Genomic DNA, 17,011 nt, shown 5'->3' with positions numbered 1-17,011 from the left:
TAGTTTTGTGGGATGGACCACATCCTTGGGAGGACTATGATGTGGCGCCTACGTGGCGGATCATCCTCTAAGGGAGGATGGGCACCATACCCTCTAGCCTAATTACCCATATTTTATATATTACTGAATGTAAATTACATGTTTAAGGAAATTTAACTACTATAATAAAAGAAACTAACTTTTGGACACGTATCATTTATTGAAGGTATCCTCATATTTATATTTATCTAAATAAACAAATAATAAATTAATATTAAATCTTATTATACTTTAATAAAATATTATCCTCAAATCTAAATTGTTAATTTAATATATTTTTAAAACAAATACCTCTCTTATCTACTTATGTTATATTAAATATATAAATAATAAATAATACTAAATGTTATCCTAATTTTAAAAACATAACTTTTTATTATTTGGTATACAAAATTATGTTTATTCGACTCCAGTAAAACGCGAGGTTTTAAGGATATAATTTTTTTTATTATTTGGTAGATTTTTCAACCTAACTATACACGAGTGTTTTTAAAGATACGACGTTTTTAGTATTTAATATACAAAATTACATTTATTTAAGATATAATTTTTTTTTATTATTTGGTAGATTTTTCAACCTGACTATACACGAGTTTTTTAAAGATGCGACGTTTTTAATATTTAATATACGAAAAAACATTTATTTAATCTGTGTAATACACATGGTTTTAAAAGATATAACTCATTTTTATATCTATTCAACACGTGTAATATACGAGGTTTTTAAGGATGTAATTATTTGGTAGATTTATTCAACCCGATTATACATGGATTTTTTTTAAATATACGACGTTTTTAGTATTTAGTATACAAAATTACATTTATTTAATCTGTGTAATACACATGGTTTTTAAAGATATAACTTTTTTTATTATTTGATATATAAAATTACATTTATTTAACCCGTATAATATACAAGGTTTATAAAAATATAAGTTTTTATTATTTAATATATAAAATTACATTTATTCAACCCGTGTAATACACGGGTTTCTAACCTAGTGATTTAATATAAGAATTGTTTCTAGTTGTGGCAGCGAATATTTAAGTTCCACCTATGGTGGGTCAAGGTGAGTTTTCCCCTCTAGGTCTCAAGTTCGAGTCTGGGTGATAGGGGTTTCTCATTGAGTGATTTAAATTGGGGATCTATTGTGCGATGGGCTCTCTAGCACGGACCCGGTTAAGACAACGTATGATAGACCTCCCGACATTCACGAATAATTCACAACTTTAAAAAATATATATAAGAATTATGTTTCTATTTATTCTTATCTTAAAACTTACAAGTTTTAAAACAATTTATCAAGTTATAACATCCCATATTTCAAGTCGACATTTATCTTTATCTTTATTTATATATTTATATTTATTTATCTTCTAAATAAAGGTTTCAAATTAGTATCACGTGTTATTTTCTTCTTTAATTTATTATTAATATTATTAATTTAAATAATCAATACATTAGATTATGATATATTAGATTATATCCAATTAATATTATATATGATATATAATCTTTATCTTTATATTTATTGTCATGTTTATCTCTTATTTATTTAATAATTTTTAACTGTGTTTTTTTTAATTTTTTCCACTTATTATGAATAACTATTTACTATTTTATTGATCCAACTACATGTAACACAAACGTTTCTAGCCTTTTTAATAAATAAAAAAAACAGTGTACATTGTTATAACTTGTGTAATACACAAGTTTATAATCTAACTAGGTTATAACCCTGTGTATTACACGGGTTGAGTAAATAAATTTAGATACTAAATAAGAAAACATTATATCTTTAAAAACTTTCTTTATTGCAGGGGTTGAATAAATATAATTTTATATATTAAATAATAAAAAGTATGGGTTGATTTAATGTAATTTTATATACCAAATAAAAAAAATTATATCTTTAAAACCACATGTATTACACGGGTTGAATAAATATAATATTGTTTACCAAATAATAAAATAATACATCTTTAAAAAAACCTCATTTATTACACGAGTTAAATAAATGTAATTTTATACAACAAATAATAAAAAAGTTAGTAAATGTAATTTTGTATAGTGAAAATAAAAATATTTAATATATTAATGCAAAGTTTGGTTTTCGTGATAAATAATTTGTTTTATTTAAACTGTTTTATTCAAAGATGACACAATGTAATTTCGGGTATATCATTTTGTCAGCAGACAAAACCTATCTCATGGAGGAGTCATAATAAACTGATAATAACAACCTAAGTTATAACGACATAATATAGTCACTAAATGTTGTTGGAAATTTATCAGTGGACTCATAAGTTTATTAACTCCATATAATTAATGTTTTGAAGACTTAGTGTGATAAAGTCAGCTATCTTGACTTCTTGAACAGTAACAGTTCAAGAGGTGCTGCATTAAATTTCGATACGCAATTAATTATTCGTTTATGAACGAGTTGAGGAAACTAAGTTTTGTATCGAATACATTCATGATATGCTTAAGGATCCTATAACTGAAGGGCTATTACCCATAAGTCTTATTAAGAGAGTTCATAGACGGGTATTAATTAATGGCGGTGCGCAACTGCATATCGTACTATGAATGACTAACTATTAGTTTATTTTCCTCATCAGTTTGATTTTGTATGTCTATAAGAAAATGTCACGCCGCATAATGACATATAGACAAATAAAGTTACAAATCAAACAAAGGGCTTATGCATATTTTGATCATAACGATTAGGTTTAAAATTAAGGCTATAGTATGACTAATGGGGGTCTTGAGTCGCATAATGATTCAACGGCTGTATTTCTCTGCTATAGTTCTTGTTTAAGTCTAAAATGAGTGTTAACTCCTGATCAGGCTTATCTAATACTCATAGTAAATGATTACTCGGCTAAGTGGGAGAATGTAAGATTAAATATATATTTTATATTATATTTAATCTAGTAGCCATTATAATCATTTACATTATATAGATCAAAATATATAACAACCTATTAAATAATTAGTTGGTAATTGTTGATGGGCCTTATTACCATTATTAACTAATTAGGGTTTCCTCTTGGGTGCATATATAGGGAGACTTATGTAGAGGTTCTAGGGTTAGACACATAACCTAATTATTTTCATAACATCAATCGATCTCCTCTCCTCAACCGATTACCCTTTATCGGTTTTCATCATCACCATCATTAGATTGCACTCTAAGGAGGAACCAGATCAAGCTGACAATTATGTCAAACACTATTGCTGCGTCTCCATTTGGATTCTCTGCTGGCCTGTACTGCTGCAATCAGGTATGTTGTTCATGTTTTCTATTATGTCTAAAACAGAACTGATCAACAATCCCAACTCTTCCTAATAACAACTAACAACAGGCTAATCATCCTTTACCATCTAACCATACCAATAATCACAAAACCCAAGCCATAACACATCATGATTTTCACAAAAAAACGCAGCCAATGATCATTTATGCATACATACTATCGATTATACTTTAGGTGGTTAGTTTGATTTAATTGCTGGTTATAGTACAAAGGGATGATAGAAAAATACATTTTCTATGATAAAACTAAAACTCAAAACATTTGAAAGAGAAAAAAAGACATGTATTTGGGTACGGTCGCTAGACTAATTATAATAATTTGTGCGGGATCAGGTGCTTGTAGGTTACTAGGTGATAGGCGTTAGGTTATCCGAGGCTGATATCATACATGTTTACATGCTTTAGTTCGTTTTTGGGATGTATTTTAGACCGTGTTTCTATAACGTGGATAATTTGGACTACATGAATTTATAATTAGAGATTGTTTGTTACCCACGGGAAACAAACCAACCAACAAGTAATCTATAATTAGAGATTGTTTGAAATAGAATTTTGGTCAGAATTGTTGATTAATGTAACTAAACGGCTGTAACTAAATGAGATTTAATTTTATCACGCCACGTCAGATGCACGTCAGCCAGAGGGCTTTATCACGCCTTCTCTTAACTTGTAGGGTGTGTGATAAAGCCCCTTATTAAACAAAATTAAAAAAAAAAGATTTCATTGGATGAAAAGAGGTGGGCCCCACCTGCACCCCCCTTTTTTCTTCCTTTAACACAATGACGAGAGACCCATGGCGCCCCCTGTTCATTTGCTCGGTATGGGTGATGGCGCCCCGGGGGCGCTATAGATGGGTGAGGTGGCAGGGGTGGCGCCCTCCATACCCTCCGGCCTAATAGTGACAGTATAACAAAAACTTACTGAAAATGTAAAACTCTTTGAGACATTCAATGGAACATGTGGAGTGCAACACATATTTGGAACTTTAAAACTTTGCTGGTCACAAGAACCAAAATGCAAACAATTAATTCAACTAAATATTTTAATAGATTAAAATCATCCATAAAGGTAAAACTAGCAATAAGATACTGATTAATAGAAGCAGACACCTGTTCATCACAAAAAAAAACATGGTTAGATACACGTATGAATGTGTGTGCTTGAAATATGGAATTAATTGATAATCTACAATTCGATTAATGGAAAAAAAACGTCTTTAATTTTTGGAACCGGATGCATGTGGTTTTGGTCAGAATATACCGGTCAACTACTGATCAACCAGCTTAGTAATCGGTTATACCAATTTGGCCATTGGGTGCGCATGTGATTAACCGATTTGCTTGAGTTGTGTTTTCGAATATTAAATTGAAGCGCAGAAGTCAAGAACTGTTATTGAACTACTGATGATGGAATGACCAAAGACTTGAAGACTATAACAGATAGACAAACTACAGGCCAATGGGTGGAGCGGTCAGATGTGGTGACGGGCCAAGATGGGTTCGGGTGGGGTCGCTTAAAAAGGTTCAATTTGGATCAAGTAAGAACAGGGTCTGACCAAAATAGGTTCAGGTCATTCTAGAAAAAGGTATAATGATCAAACTTATCACAATATAATAGAAAAATTAAGATTTATTCAATTTGGATATTCATGAATCAGAGATGCACCATGTACACTTGTTCAATCATAATGAAAAAATTAAGATTTTTTCATTTAGTAGCCATTGAAACCTGAGTCACAAGAACCTATTTCCACTGAATTAACAGAGCGAAGTGTGCTCAATTTAATTATTCAAGCACACTCTTTGAACCACAAGATAAAGTGGAGGAAAAGCTACAAAATATTGATTCTCTTTCTTTTTTTTTTCCAGCCCATAAAAAGGTTGCTTGTTGACCAAACTAACCCAGTATATCATAACAAATGTCCATAAAGACCCAAAATTTGATACTTGGCTTTTGTTTTTTCCAGGTTTAACTTTAGCTATGTAACATATTGCATTAAGTTGAACACAAAATATTATAAATTTCTCAATAAAAAATATGGAATGCTTCACTGTTCAAACTAAACAAAATATAGATAATACCCAGCCATTACATCAAGTTATAAATCCGTAAATTGGGCTTAATGTACACGTTAATTCTTAATCTAATAACAAAAACCCAGTGAAAATGTGAACCAAGGTATGTTCACATATGAACACTCTAAGAGACATTTAATCGAACACGTGGAGTGCAATACATACTTGGAACTTTAAAACTTCATTGGTCATAGGAAACAACACAAACAATTAATTCAACATAATATTTTAATAGATTAAAAACTCAGAAAGGTAAAACGAACAATCAGATACCCATGAATGGAAACCAACCAATTTATAAAATCAAGATACCTAAAAATCATTAGAAATTTTCTGTTCGATTACATCTCTGATTGTTAAAACACTTCTTTAAATTTTTATTCCATCTTCATATGTGTGTTGACAACAAATTGTAAAAGATGGAAACCAAACTAGTCAAAAGAATTCAGGGGAATCACATAAAATGGTTACACCAACGAAGAAGCACATTTATAATGTAATGCAAACTCACACTCCATGCACTTGAAGATCATTTCATACTTCAATCTTCTAAGACAGTTACTGCAGTTGCCATCGCTCACAACGCCTTGAACAAAGCTCAAATGGTGTGGGTGATCTTTGATCTCAAGCGTTCCTCCAAATTTAACGTTGAGAAACTTATAGACGCCTCCATATCCATTTGTAGCTTGCTCACATTGAAGTATAAATGGCACACATCTAGTATGCATAGACTGGGCACATGTGGTGCAATGATAGAACCACCTCCAAGGGTCAAATTCATCCTCACATATTTCACAAAAGTACTCCTCAATATGGTTCTCTGCAGGTTCGTATCTTAGGCTCAAAGTATGTTTATCCAACTTGTGCTTAATCACTCTAGGCAATAACAAAGCACACTGCACATCGATATAGATATCACAAGAGGGACACCGAAATATCCAATTTTTATACACCCCTCTCCTACATGCGTTGCACCATTCCATACTTGACGATTTTACTCTCAATATGAGATGATCAGGATGAGAATCATGTGTGATTTCTTCCGGAATGAACGCACAATTGATATCAACATAATATCTGCATGTTGTGCATCCATACGCGAAACCATTTGAATCTAACTTGCAAACTTCACATTCGAACACACCAAAGAACTTACCAGGGATTTTTGTTAGGAGAACAAGAGGATGCTCAGGATGGCCAAAATAGTCTTGTATTTGGGAGGGTAGCTTGGCGCACCATTCATGAAGAACAAGACAACATTGTTCATCAACATAATGACAACACACGTAAAACGGTACTGTCATGATTGGTTTCACACATCCATCACATAATAGTTGAACTCTTTTCATGGGGTCGTGTAGAGAAACTGGTTTTTTACCAACTGATGTTTGCTTGTCGAAAAGGATGAGTGGGTGTTGATGACTAGAATGGTTAAAAATATCACCTTCATGTTGGTTAGACATATGATGCTTCAAAAGGTTGTCACCTTCATCCTGGAATGGACAGTTTAGCAGATTCCGATGTTCTTCTTCTTTATAATTTTTATAAGTTTTCCTCAGGCCTGGTAAATTAATGGTATATAAACTTGAAATTAGACTAAGATATATAATATTCACACCATAACTAAGAAAATAAAAAGAAGAAGAAATTGCTCACTTGCAGGTGTCTTTGAAGTTGCACAATCAACATGCACGTAATATAGACATTTACCGCATTTATAATTCCATAAATGAAAAAGGAACATGCCGTTACAAACTCTACATTTGGGACGGAACTTAGCATAATATTCAGATTCTGGAAAGTAATAGGCAAGGGTTAGTGGGTGTGAATGACTGAATGTGCCATTAGTACTAATTTGTATCAGTAACTTGGCAGGTAGCAAAGCGCAGTCCAGGTTAATCCGAAACACCAGACAGGTGGTACACTGAAAGAAGAACCCATCATGTTTATTACCACATGCTCCACAACGAGATACTATGCGCTCAAACATTCGCTCCAGCTGATGAGGGTGACTAGCGTGGTTTATCTTCTGCTCTAACGTGGTTGCACAAATAAAACACATCTTGTAATAACGGAAACCGCAATAATAAAAATATGCATCCTTCCACAAAAGATTACAGAAAAAACACTCAAATCTATATTTGTCAAGAGTACGTTCAAGATTGTGATAGGGATATAATGGGTTATTTTGTAGGGTCCTGGGTAATTCAGCACAAAATTTGTGCAATGAGTAGTCACAAGCCTTGCAATAATAGTAACATAGATGAAATGACCCGATTTGTTCCTTACACATGCCGCATTCGCGGCCATGACGAACTTCCTCCACAAAATCATCTTTCTCTTCACCTTCATCTTCATCATCAGCATTCTCATTTTTGTGAGTCGGCTGCAGATGCACAAGGCTGAGCGAATGATCGTGACTGAAGTGATGAAGCTGGTCCTTAGCAACTACAACGATGAAATATTTTATGGTAAAGTACTTTGTGGGTTAGTTTAATTTAATGGGTGGCTATAGTACAAAGGGATGAGAGAAAAATACATATATGACCATAAACTAAAACGAACATTTTGGAAGAGCAAAAGAGACATGTATGTGGGATGTATTTGAAATCGTGTTTTGATAAAGTTTCAACTACGTGAACTTATAAATAGATATTCCATATTGCCCATGGGGAAACAACAGAACAAGTAATATATAAGTAATTAGATACGCAACACAATGTACAAATATACATACGTATATAGACAAAAGATCAAATACAAATAACTTTAACGTATAAAACGTACGAACTGAAGGTTTTGCTGAAAAAACGCGGTCTCATTTTCGTAATTATTTACTTATAGAGTAAATATCAAAAGTACTCTACAAATGATCTTTTAGAGTAATTTTGTAAAATATTCTTGTAGCGTAACTTTGATCTTGCAGAGTAATTTTGTAGAGTATCATATTTATTCTACACTTGTATGTTAATTTTGATCTTGTAAGATAATTTTGTAGAATATCATAATTACTCTACAAATGATTTTGTACAGTAATTTTGAATTGTATGTTGTTTGATAAACTTGCAGAGTAATTTTGATACACTTGTAGAGTAATTTTAACATACTTTTAGAGTAATTTTGATAATTACCCTACCAGCAAATAATTACGAAATGCCATCGCGTTTTTTTGGTTTTTTCATGTCTTTCGTACGTTTTATACGATAGTCACTTTGTATGTGAACTTTACCCTATATATATATACACAATTTTGAGTACATGTAAAAATAATCTTGACTTACGAGAGATATATGCACATATATCATTACTTTTTTTTTTTGTTAAATACAACATGAATAAAGAATAATTTCTCTTAATATATATATATTTACTAATTTCTCAAATAAGCATAAAAAGCATATATAAAATGAAAGAACAGAGACATACCAATTGTGTTGTCCATCAAATTGCTTGGATTGTTAGATATCAATAAACAAGTTGAATACCAATGGACATACTAATGCACACCATTATAAAGGAACCAAAAGGAATATCTTTGGTTACAAGAAAGGAATTACCCATTCAATAATATATCTCAAACATTCCTTTCATACTTTTATACTCATAAATTGATTCCTTCCTTCACAACATTTATATATAGGCTTTTTACTACATGCAAACTAATAGATAAACAAACAAAAATGAAAATAAAGATAATTGTTTCCATATTTTTATAATAGTAATAAGATAATAATAATAATAATTTTAATAATAATAATAATAATGATATACTACTACTATATATCTTTGTGATTGATAGTATTGATATTATTTTAGTTAAGAATTCATTTTATTTTATAGTAGTAGTAGTATGATTATTATTGTTATTATTGAAATTCTAGAATCGATAACCATTATTAATGAGAGATTAAGTTCATAGATTGAAGGTTTGAGATAGATAAATAACTTTCTTGTATTGATTCGGACAACATAACGATACAAACAAACATAATAATAAGCAATCCTAACAATATCGAAAGACTATACGTCATGAAAATTTGGAGAGACCAATTGGTGGTCTCTCCCATAAATCTCAAAATCATTCTTTGCAAGTGACACCAAAACAAGCGCATATATAGGACTTGGAAATTCCAAACAACATCCCATGTCTTTTGGAAATTCAAAACAATATCTCCAATAGTTAGACAACAACCCCTTGTTGTTTAACCATACTTATCTCAATTACTAACATACAAAGTCAAAAGAAAAACCCTTTCTCGTTTAACCACTTCAAACGAATGGGACAAAACACATTTGTTTGACCATTACTAACTATTACATAATCAGCTTAATATGTAATCTAGCCTATTCGCACAGCAGCAGATACAAAAATGCACTAACAAATTCCCATTTTTCGTTGCTGTCGAAAGCTGAATATGCAACTGCAATCATGATCTTGGTTGTGTTAACAGATTCCCTCTTGACCGAAAATCCAGGTATGCAGAATCTTGACTTCAGTCTTCATAGTAAAACCATCCCCCTAATGCGTCTCATATCAGATTTCCCCCTCAAAGTACTTATATCCGTGTTGAGTGTTGTGCAATATCCTCACAAGGCATTATTGACTGGTCTTTCATTGATCTTCCAAAACTCTAATCGGCACTTGATAAAGGTTCCATCTTCAACAATCTGCATCAAGTCTAGGCTTTGTCACAAAAACTCTGTTCCATATCAAAGCATACTGAATTGGTAAAGTTTCCGGTGAAATATCTTTTGTAAACCATCTTTGTGGAGGTGACCAAGTAATGCACTTTGATCATCAACATCAATACTCAAGAAGTCAGCTAGACCAAGTATATCATTTGCATGCTCAACCAAAACGCTTAGCTGAACTACATCTAGATCTCATTGTCTTACCTTTGTGAAGTCAACCACGTAATGCAGTATGGATCTTCAACATCAGTACTCAGGATGTCAGCTTAACCAAGTACATCATTTGCAAATTCAACTAGTTGAATTACACCCACATCCCTATAAAATCCCAATAAAAACATCAAACCCAAAACTGAATACTGCAAATTCCCCTTCAACTATAACCGCATTTGCGTTAAGTTTCAACAATCTCCCTCATCAGGGTGGCGTTGCTTTGATCCTCCCGATCCAAAACCTAACTAGCATATGATAGAGTCGGAATCCACATTCGTCATCCTCAAACTATCAACTCTCATAAAGATTCCCCAGGTCTTCAGTGAACTATGTCCTACAGAATAACTGTTGACTTTAGATACCTGTATGTTTCGGTGCAAAACTATTCATGCTGGCTGGAGAATTAATTAAAATCCTCAAGTATATGTATGTGAAAAACATTCTATGGAGATCCTTAGGTATCACTAGAAAATCATGAACTTTATCACCCTCGATTGTGTTTAGGAATTTACAAAATAAATTCAAAAATATAAAAAAAAATATCCCCTTTCTTTGGTGAATTCTCAAAACCTCAACAATTTTCCCTGGCGTATTTCTCTATCAATCGATAGACAGGCATGAATAAGTAAGGGGCCATTTTTCTTAGCTTATAGAATCACTTGTTGTATGCCACATTCTCTCCGCTATCATGTTCCAAATCCCAAATTCATCCTCCAGTTTCTTAATTTCGTGTCAAGGACATAATTGTTCAGCCATCAACTCCTTCAACTGTTCCCATGTCAAGGCCACTGCATCTTCAGCACCGCGCATGTTCTTTTCAGCATTCCACCATGTGTGTGTATTTCCTAACAAGTTGCCCGTTGCATAGCGGGCCTTGTGATTGTCAGGGCATTCGCAATTGAGGGAAGTACTCTCCATCTCTTCAAACCAGCGTAGGGGAATGGTTGCACCAATGATGCCTTCGTATTATATAGTCACATGAATTTACTAAAATGTTTGTTTTAGCCACACAAATAAAGAAAAACGTGACGAAAAGGATTGTTCTAATCAAACATTGTGTACATTACGTGTGGCTAAAGAGGTAGCAAAAGCCATATATATTTATTGTAAGTGTGGCCATTTCTAATATATAGTTACATAAATTTATTTATGTGTGGCTAAAAACTTTTAGTGCACATACAAAAAACCCTTGCAATTTTAAGTGTGGCTAATGTCCAACCTTTAGTCATACATATTCATTATTCCTATGACAATTGCTATTATTCTGTCACACAAACAAAAAACAAAGTGACTATGGTGTGATTAATGTTATTTATAGCCACGCGAAATTTTCTAATTTTAAGTGTGGCTATTGTCTAATCTTTGGTGACACATAACTTTTTTCTCACCACGACGATTGCTATTATTTGGTCACACAAACAAAAAAACAAAGTGACAATTGTGTGGCTAATGGTTATCTATAGCTACATGAAATTTTGTAATTTTAAGAGAGACTATTGTCTAACCTTTTTGGTCATACATAATTGTTTTTCCTATGACGTTTGATATCATTGCGTCACACAAACAAAAAAAACTAAAATATTATGTTGTAGCTAATGTTGTCTATAGTCACATGAAGTTTTGTACTTTTACGTGTGACTGTTGTCTAACCTTTGGTCATACATAATTTTTTTTTCTTATGACGTTTGATATCAATGTGTCACACAAACAACAAACAAAATGATTATGGTGTGGCTAATGGTTATCAATAGCCACATGAATTTTTTTAATTTTAAGTGTGTCTATAGTCTAACCTTTGGGTCACATGACATTTGACATCATTACGTCACACAAACAAAATGATTATGGTGTGGCTAATGGTTAGCTATAACCACATGAAATTTTGTAATTTTAAGTGTAGCTATTGTTTAATCTTTGGTCACACGTATATATTTATTTTGAAAAGTTATTAAAAACAGCAAACATGCAAAAGAAAACTTAAAAACATATAATATTAACAATAATAAACCAAATTCCATATATAATTAATAAAGACATAAACTTTTAATAAAAAAAATTATCTACGAATGAAGCAGCAGCAACTGCAAGAGAACATTCATTACTCCTAGCAACGCTTGCAACAACACCAAACCCACCTGCTACATTGTGGATGCTTTCCAGGTCTGCGTCGTTAGCAACTTCTTCATCACATTCACTTAAAATTATACCAGCTCCATTCGCAACAGCCCATCTAGGAATACATGCCATTAATTATGGATGTTTTTCAGACTCACTAGAGCAAACAATCACTTAACATGAACATGATGTGTTATCCTTCTTTCAACAATAAAAGTTCAAAAATAATTAAAACATGATATTATATAAATAAATGCTAAAAGCATTCTTTCTAACGACATGATCAAACAAGCATTGAGATTTAAAAACTCTAATTATCTTCATCACATTAACATTTAACCCACATATACCCTGTTTAAGGAAGAACCACTATAAATCCAAGAGCTTGCATGTTAACCAAATAGAACCAGGAATTGAGTTAGGAGTGTTCAAAAAGCTCATGACTCGAGCCTTGCTCGAAAAAAAAAAAAACTCGAAGATGGCTCGTCGAAAAATACTTGTTTTGTTTTCGAGCCTAGCCAGATTGTTTTGTAATCGAGCCAAGCTCGAGCCAGGGTGCTGAGCACCCTGGCTCGGCTAGTGGCTCACTCTTTTGGCCTGTATGTATGTGTGTGTATATACAATAAGTTTATATTTTTTTATAGAAATGTGTGTTAGTTTTTTGTTTTTTATGTTATCAATATTTGTAAACAATTATTTTAAAAAAAAATTAACGAGCCGGCTTGAATGGGCTCGAGTTGGCTCAAAGTTTTTTTAGGAGCCGAGCTCGAGCTCGACTTTTTAGCTCGAAAAAATTATCGAGCCGAGACGAGCTGGCTCGTTTAAGTTTGAGCTCAAGCTCGAGCCTAGCCTGGCTTAGCTCGACGCGGCTCGATTACAACCATAATTGAGTTGGCTACTACAAATGTAGATACGAGATGTATTTCCCTAATAGTTATTTCAACTAATACTTAGATACTCATAGACAAAGCTGGTAATGGTAACTTTAGTTTTGTCTCAAACAGCTATAGCTAGATTGAAATTTGTAAGGGAGTGTGAGATCAAAGATTCAAACCATTACTGGGTTAAAAAATCGATGTTATGCATCAAGTTATAAAAAGCTTATGGACTAAAAAGTTTAAGCTATCAGACAATCGACATGAAGCCATAGCGCAATACCAACACTAACATACCAAAAGAACTCCTCCATTACAATAGCTTCAGAACCATGCGCCTTGCCAAAATTCCATTAATTCCAAAATTGATGATATGCTAGCTTCTGAACCTTCCATGTGATAACAATATTGAGTGTTATTTTCAAGTAAGATCTAATAACATTTTAACTACGAGTGCAAACGAGCCAAGCCTGAGCCCGAGCTCGGCTCGATTCAAGCTTTGTATCTATAGCATGAGCCCGGGCTTGTAGGTAGTTTTTGAATCTTGAGCTTGGCTCGGGCTCGACTCGTTTTTTATTTATTAATTAATTTTTATTAGTTAAAATCATTAGTTTATACAAGATTTAGTTATTTCATATAATATAATAAATAATAACTATTATTATTTAAATATATATGTAATAGTTTAAGGATCCTGTAAAAAGGACATTTTTCGTAACAAGTGTGAGAAGGCATAAGAATTGACATGTAGGCATCATGTTTTGGACTTGTGCATAATGTTTTCGATTGTTTTAACAAGAAAAACAACAAACATAACAATTTATAACACAATGCAATGAATTCTAGGCTTAAAACGTAAAACACCATGCCAAGAACATTAAGTAGTGTGTTTTAGTTGTGTTTTAAATTTCACGCCCATAATATCTTGCATTGTGTTTTAAACTGTTATGTTTGGTGTTTTTCTTACCAAAACAACTAAAACATCATGCCTAAGTCCAAAACATGATGCCTATATGTCGATTTCTATGCCTTCTCACACTTCTCACGAAAAATGTACTTTTTACAGGAACCTCACCCGTATTAAAGAAAAGTTAAATAAAGAATGGGCTTGTTTAGGTTCGCGAACCGGATCGAGCTCGATAAACGAAGCTTGGGCTTGGGCTCAAGCTCATTTAAAGCTCGGTCTTAGACTCGAGCGCGTTTAAGCTCGGGTCGTTTGCAGCACCAAATTTTAACATAAAAATGAATGCATATGGAGCATACTTGCGTCATGATGAAAGGCTGCAGAAACGCGACATATGGAATATATTGCATACGGAACTCTTGAACCATCTCTAACTGGAAATGTGGCCTTACCCAAATAGAGAACAATACAGAACTTTTCACAACAATGGAACACCATTTCAATATTTTACCTAGTAAGACTGTAGCTCTCATTGTTTAAATTTGACCAACCGGATATCTTACACCAAGTGAGTACAGTCAAGATGACATAACTTCCAATAATGAATGCATACATGTCTGCAAAAAATGGTAATTGCAGTTAGAGTATCGCAAAAGATTGACAAACAAGTCTTCCATTTAAACTTCTTACCATTGCATTTTATGCCATGTGTTATAAGAAGAAAAAAGCTGAGTTAAAAAGCACACGTCTAGGTATCACGAGCACCACAATAAATCTAAAAAATATAAAAAAAAATAAAAAATCCAAAAAATTCCAAAAAAAATTAAATAAATCTATAAATTCCAAAAAATTCTAAAAAATAAAAACATACTAAAAAATCAAAAAAAATTCTAACAAATCAAAAAAAATCTAACAAATCAAAAACTTTTAAAATCCAAAAAATTCTAAAAAATCAAAAAAAAATCAAAAAAATCCAAAAAATCCAAAAAATTCTAAAAAATCCAAAAAATTCTAAAAAAACAAAAAAATTCTAAAAAAATCAAAATAATTCTAAAAAAATAAAAAAAACTTCTAAAAAATCCAAAAATTTCTAAATATTCCAAATAATTCAAAAAAAATCCAAAAAATTCTAAAAATTCCAAAAAATTTAAAAATCAAAAAAATTCTAAAACACCAAAAAAATTCTAGAAAAATCAAAATAATTCAAAAAGTCAAAAAAATAAAATAAAAAACTAAAATATTCTAAAAAGTCAAAAAAGACTAAACATCCAAAAAAGTCTAAAAGTTTTGTTAGGAATTTTTAGATTTTTTTTTGTTTTTTAGACTTTTTTGATTATTTGGAGTTTTTTTGGATTTTTTAGAATTCTTATGATTTTTTTTATTTTTATTATTTTTTTGATTTTTTTTTTGGAATTTTTAGGATTTTTATGATTTTTTTTATTTTTTAGAATTTTTTTGATTCTTTTTAATTTCCTTTATTTTTTTTGAAATTTTTTTTTGAATTTTTAGATCTTTTTAGTTTTTTTTATTTTTTATAATTTTTTTGATTCTTTATAACTTTTTAAATTTTTTATAGCTTTTTTTATTTTTTAGAATTTTTTATTTTTCAGAATTTTTTTGATATTTCAGAATTTTTTTGATTTTTTATAAACTTTTTATTTTTATAAATTTTTTGTTTTTTAGGTTTTTTAGAAGTTTTTTTTATAATTTTTTTCGTTTTTCAAAATTTTTTTGATTTTTGAGCATTTTATAGATATTTTAGATTTTTTTTTATTTTTTAGAATTTTATGATTTTTTTACAATTTTTTATAATTTTTTAAGAGTTAAATGCCATTTTAGTATCTTTTGTTTGAGTCATTTTGCCAGTTTAGTAAAAAGGTTTTATTTTTTGCATGTGGGTCCAAAAAGGTTTCACCGTTGCTATTTTAGTCCACTTGGTTAATTTTATCCATTATTTCTGTTAACGAAAAGGGGAATTCGGTCATTTTATATGGCAAAATTACCATTCTATTTAACAAAATTACATATAAACTGACCGAATTGCCCTTCTCGTTAACAAAAAAATGAATGAAGTTAAGCTAGTGGACTAAAATGGCAACGATGAAACCTTTTTGGACCCACATGTGAATAATGAAAACTTTGGACTAAACTGTTAAAATAGCCCAAACCACAGGGTCTAAAATGGCATTTAACTCATTTTTTAAAAATACCCATCCTGACCTATACCCATCCTAACCCAAACTCATCTTGATCCATTACCCATCCAACCCCTTTTTTAAATACCCATCCTGACCTATACCCATTCTAACCCAAACCTATCTTGACCCATTACCCAAACCCCTCCAACTTGCCCACTTTGCCACCACTAGTAACACACATGTTTCTAGCCTTTTTAATAAATAAAAACACAATGTACATTGTTATAACTTATGTAATACACAAGTTTATAATCTAATAGTATTAACATAATTATAAGTTAGAAAAAACAAAGTAAAATGTTATAATATGTAAATAGTACATTGAAATTCATTTTTTCCATCTTGACGACCGGGTGTGTTTACTAATTACATTATATTTATTCAAGCCGTGTAATATATGTATTTATTCAACTCGTCCAAAATACTGGTTTTTAAAATATAACTTTTCTATACTTAGTATATATAAAAATATATTTAATCAACCCGTGTAATAAATGGGTTCTAACCTAGTTGTTTTTATATACAAAAATCAAACAAAGAAATCTAAATCAATTTTTATAAGGAAGTCATACGACTCACT

At 31.3% G+C, this 17,011-nt stretch overlaps 1 protein-coding gene across 1 annotated transcript; it reads right to left on the bottom strand.

The window, feature by feature from the left end:
* Positions 1-5,728: 5,728 nt before the first annotated feature.
* Positions 5,729-8,922, bottom strand: LOC110899203. The gene is made up of 3 exons (XM_022146074.2): positions 8,861-8,922; positions 7,091-7,882; positions 5,729-6,995 (listed from the first exon to the last, which is right to left on the bottom strand). Exons 1-3 carry the CDS (start codon positions 8,874-8,876, stop codon positions 5,902-5,904), a joined length of 1,902 nt encoding a protein of 633 aa, XP_022001766.1. The 5' UTR covers positions 8,877-8,922; the 3' UTR covers positions 5,729-5,901.
* Between the last annotated feature and the right edge of the window lie 8,089 nt (positions 8,923-17,011).

Source organism: Helianthus annuus, chromosome 13, assembly GCF_002127325.2.
Source record: "Helianthus annuus cultivar XRQ/B chromosome 13, HanXRQr2.0-SUNRISE, whole genome shotgun sequence".
Lineage (NCBI taxonomy): Eukaryota > Viridiplantae > Streptophyta > Magnoliopsida > Asterales > Asteraceae > Helianthus > Helianthus annuus.
This window is presented reverse-complemented; position numbering and strand designations above follow the sequence as displayed.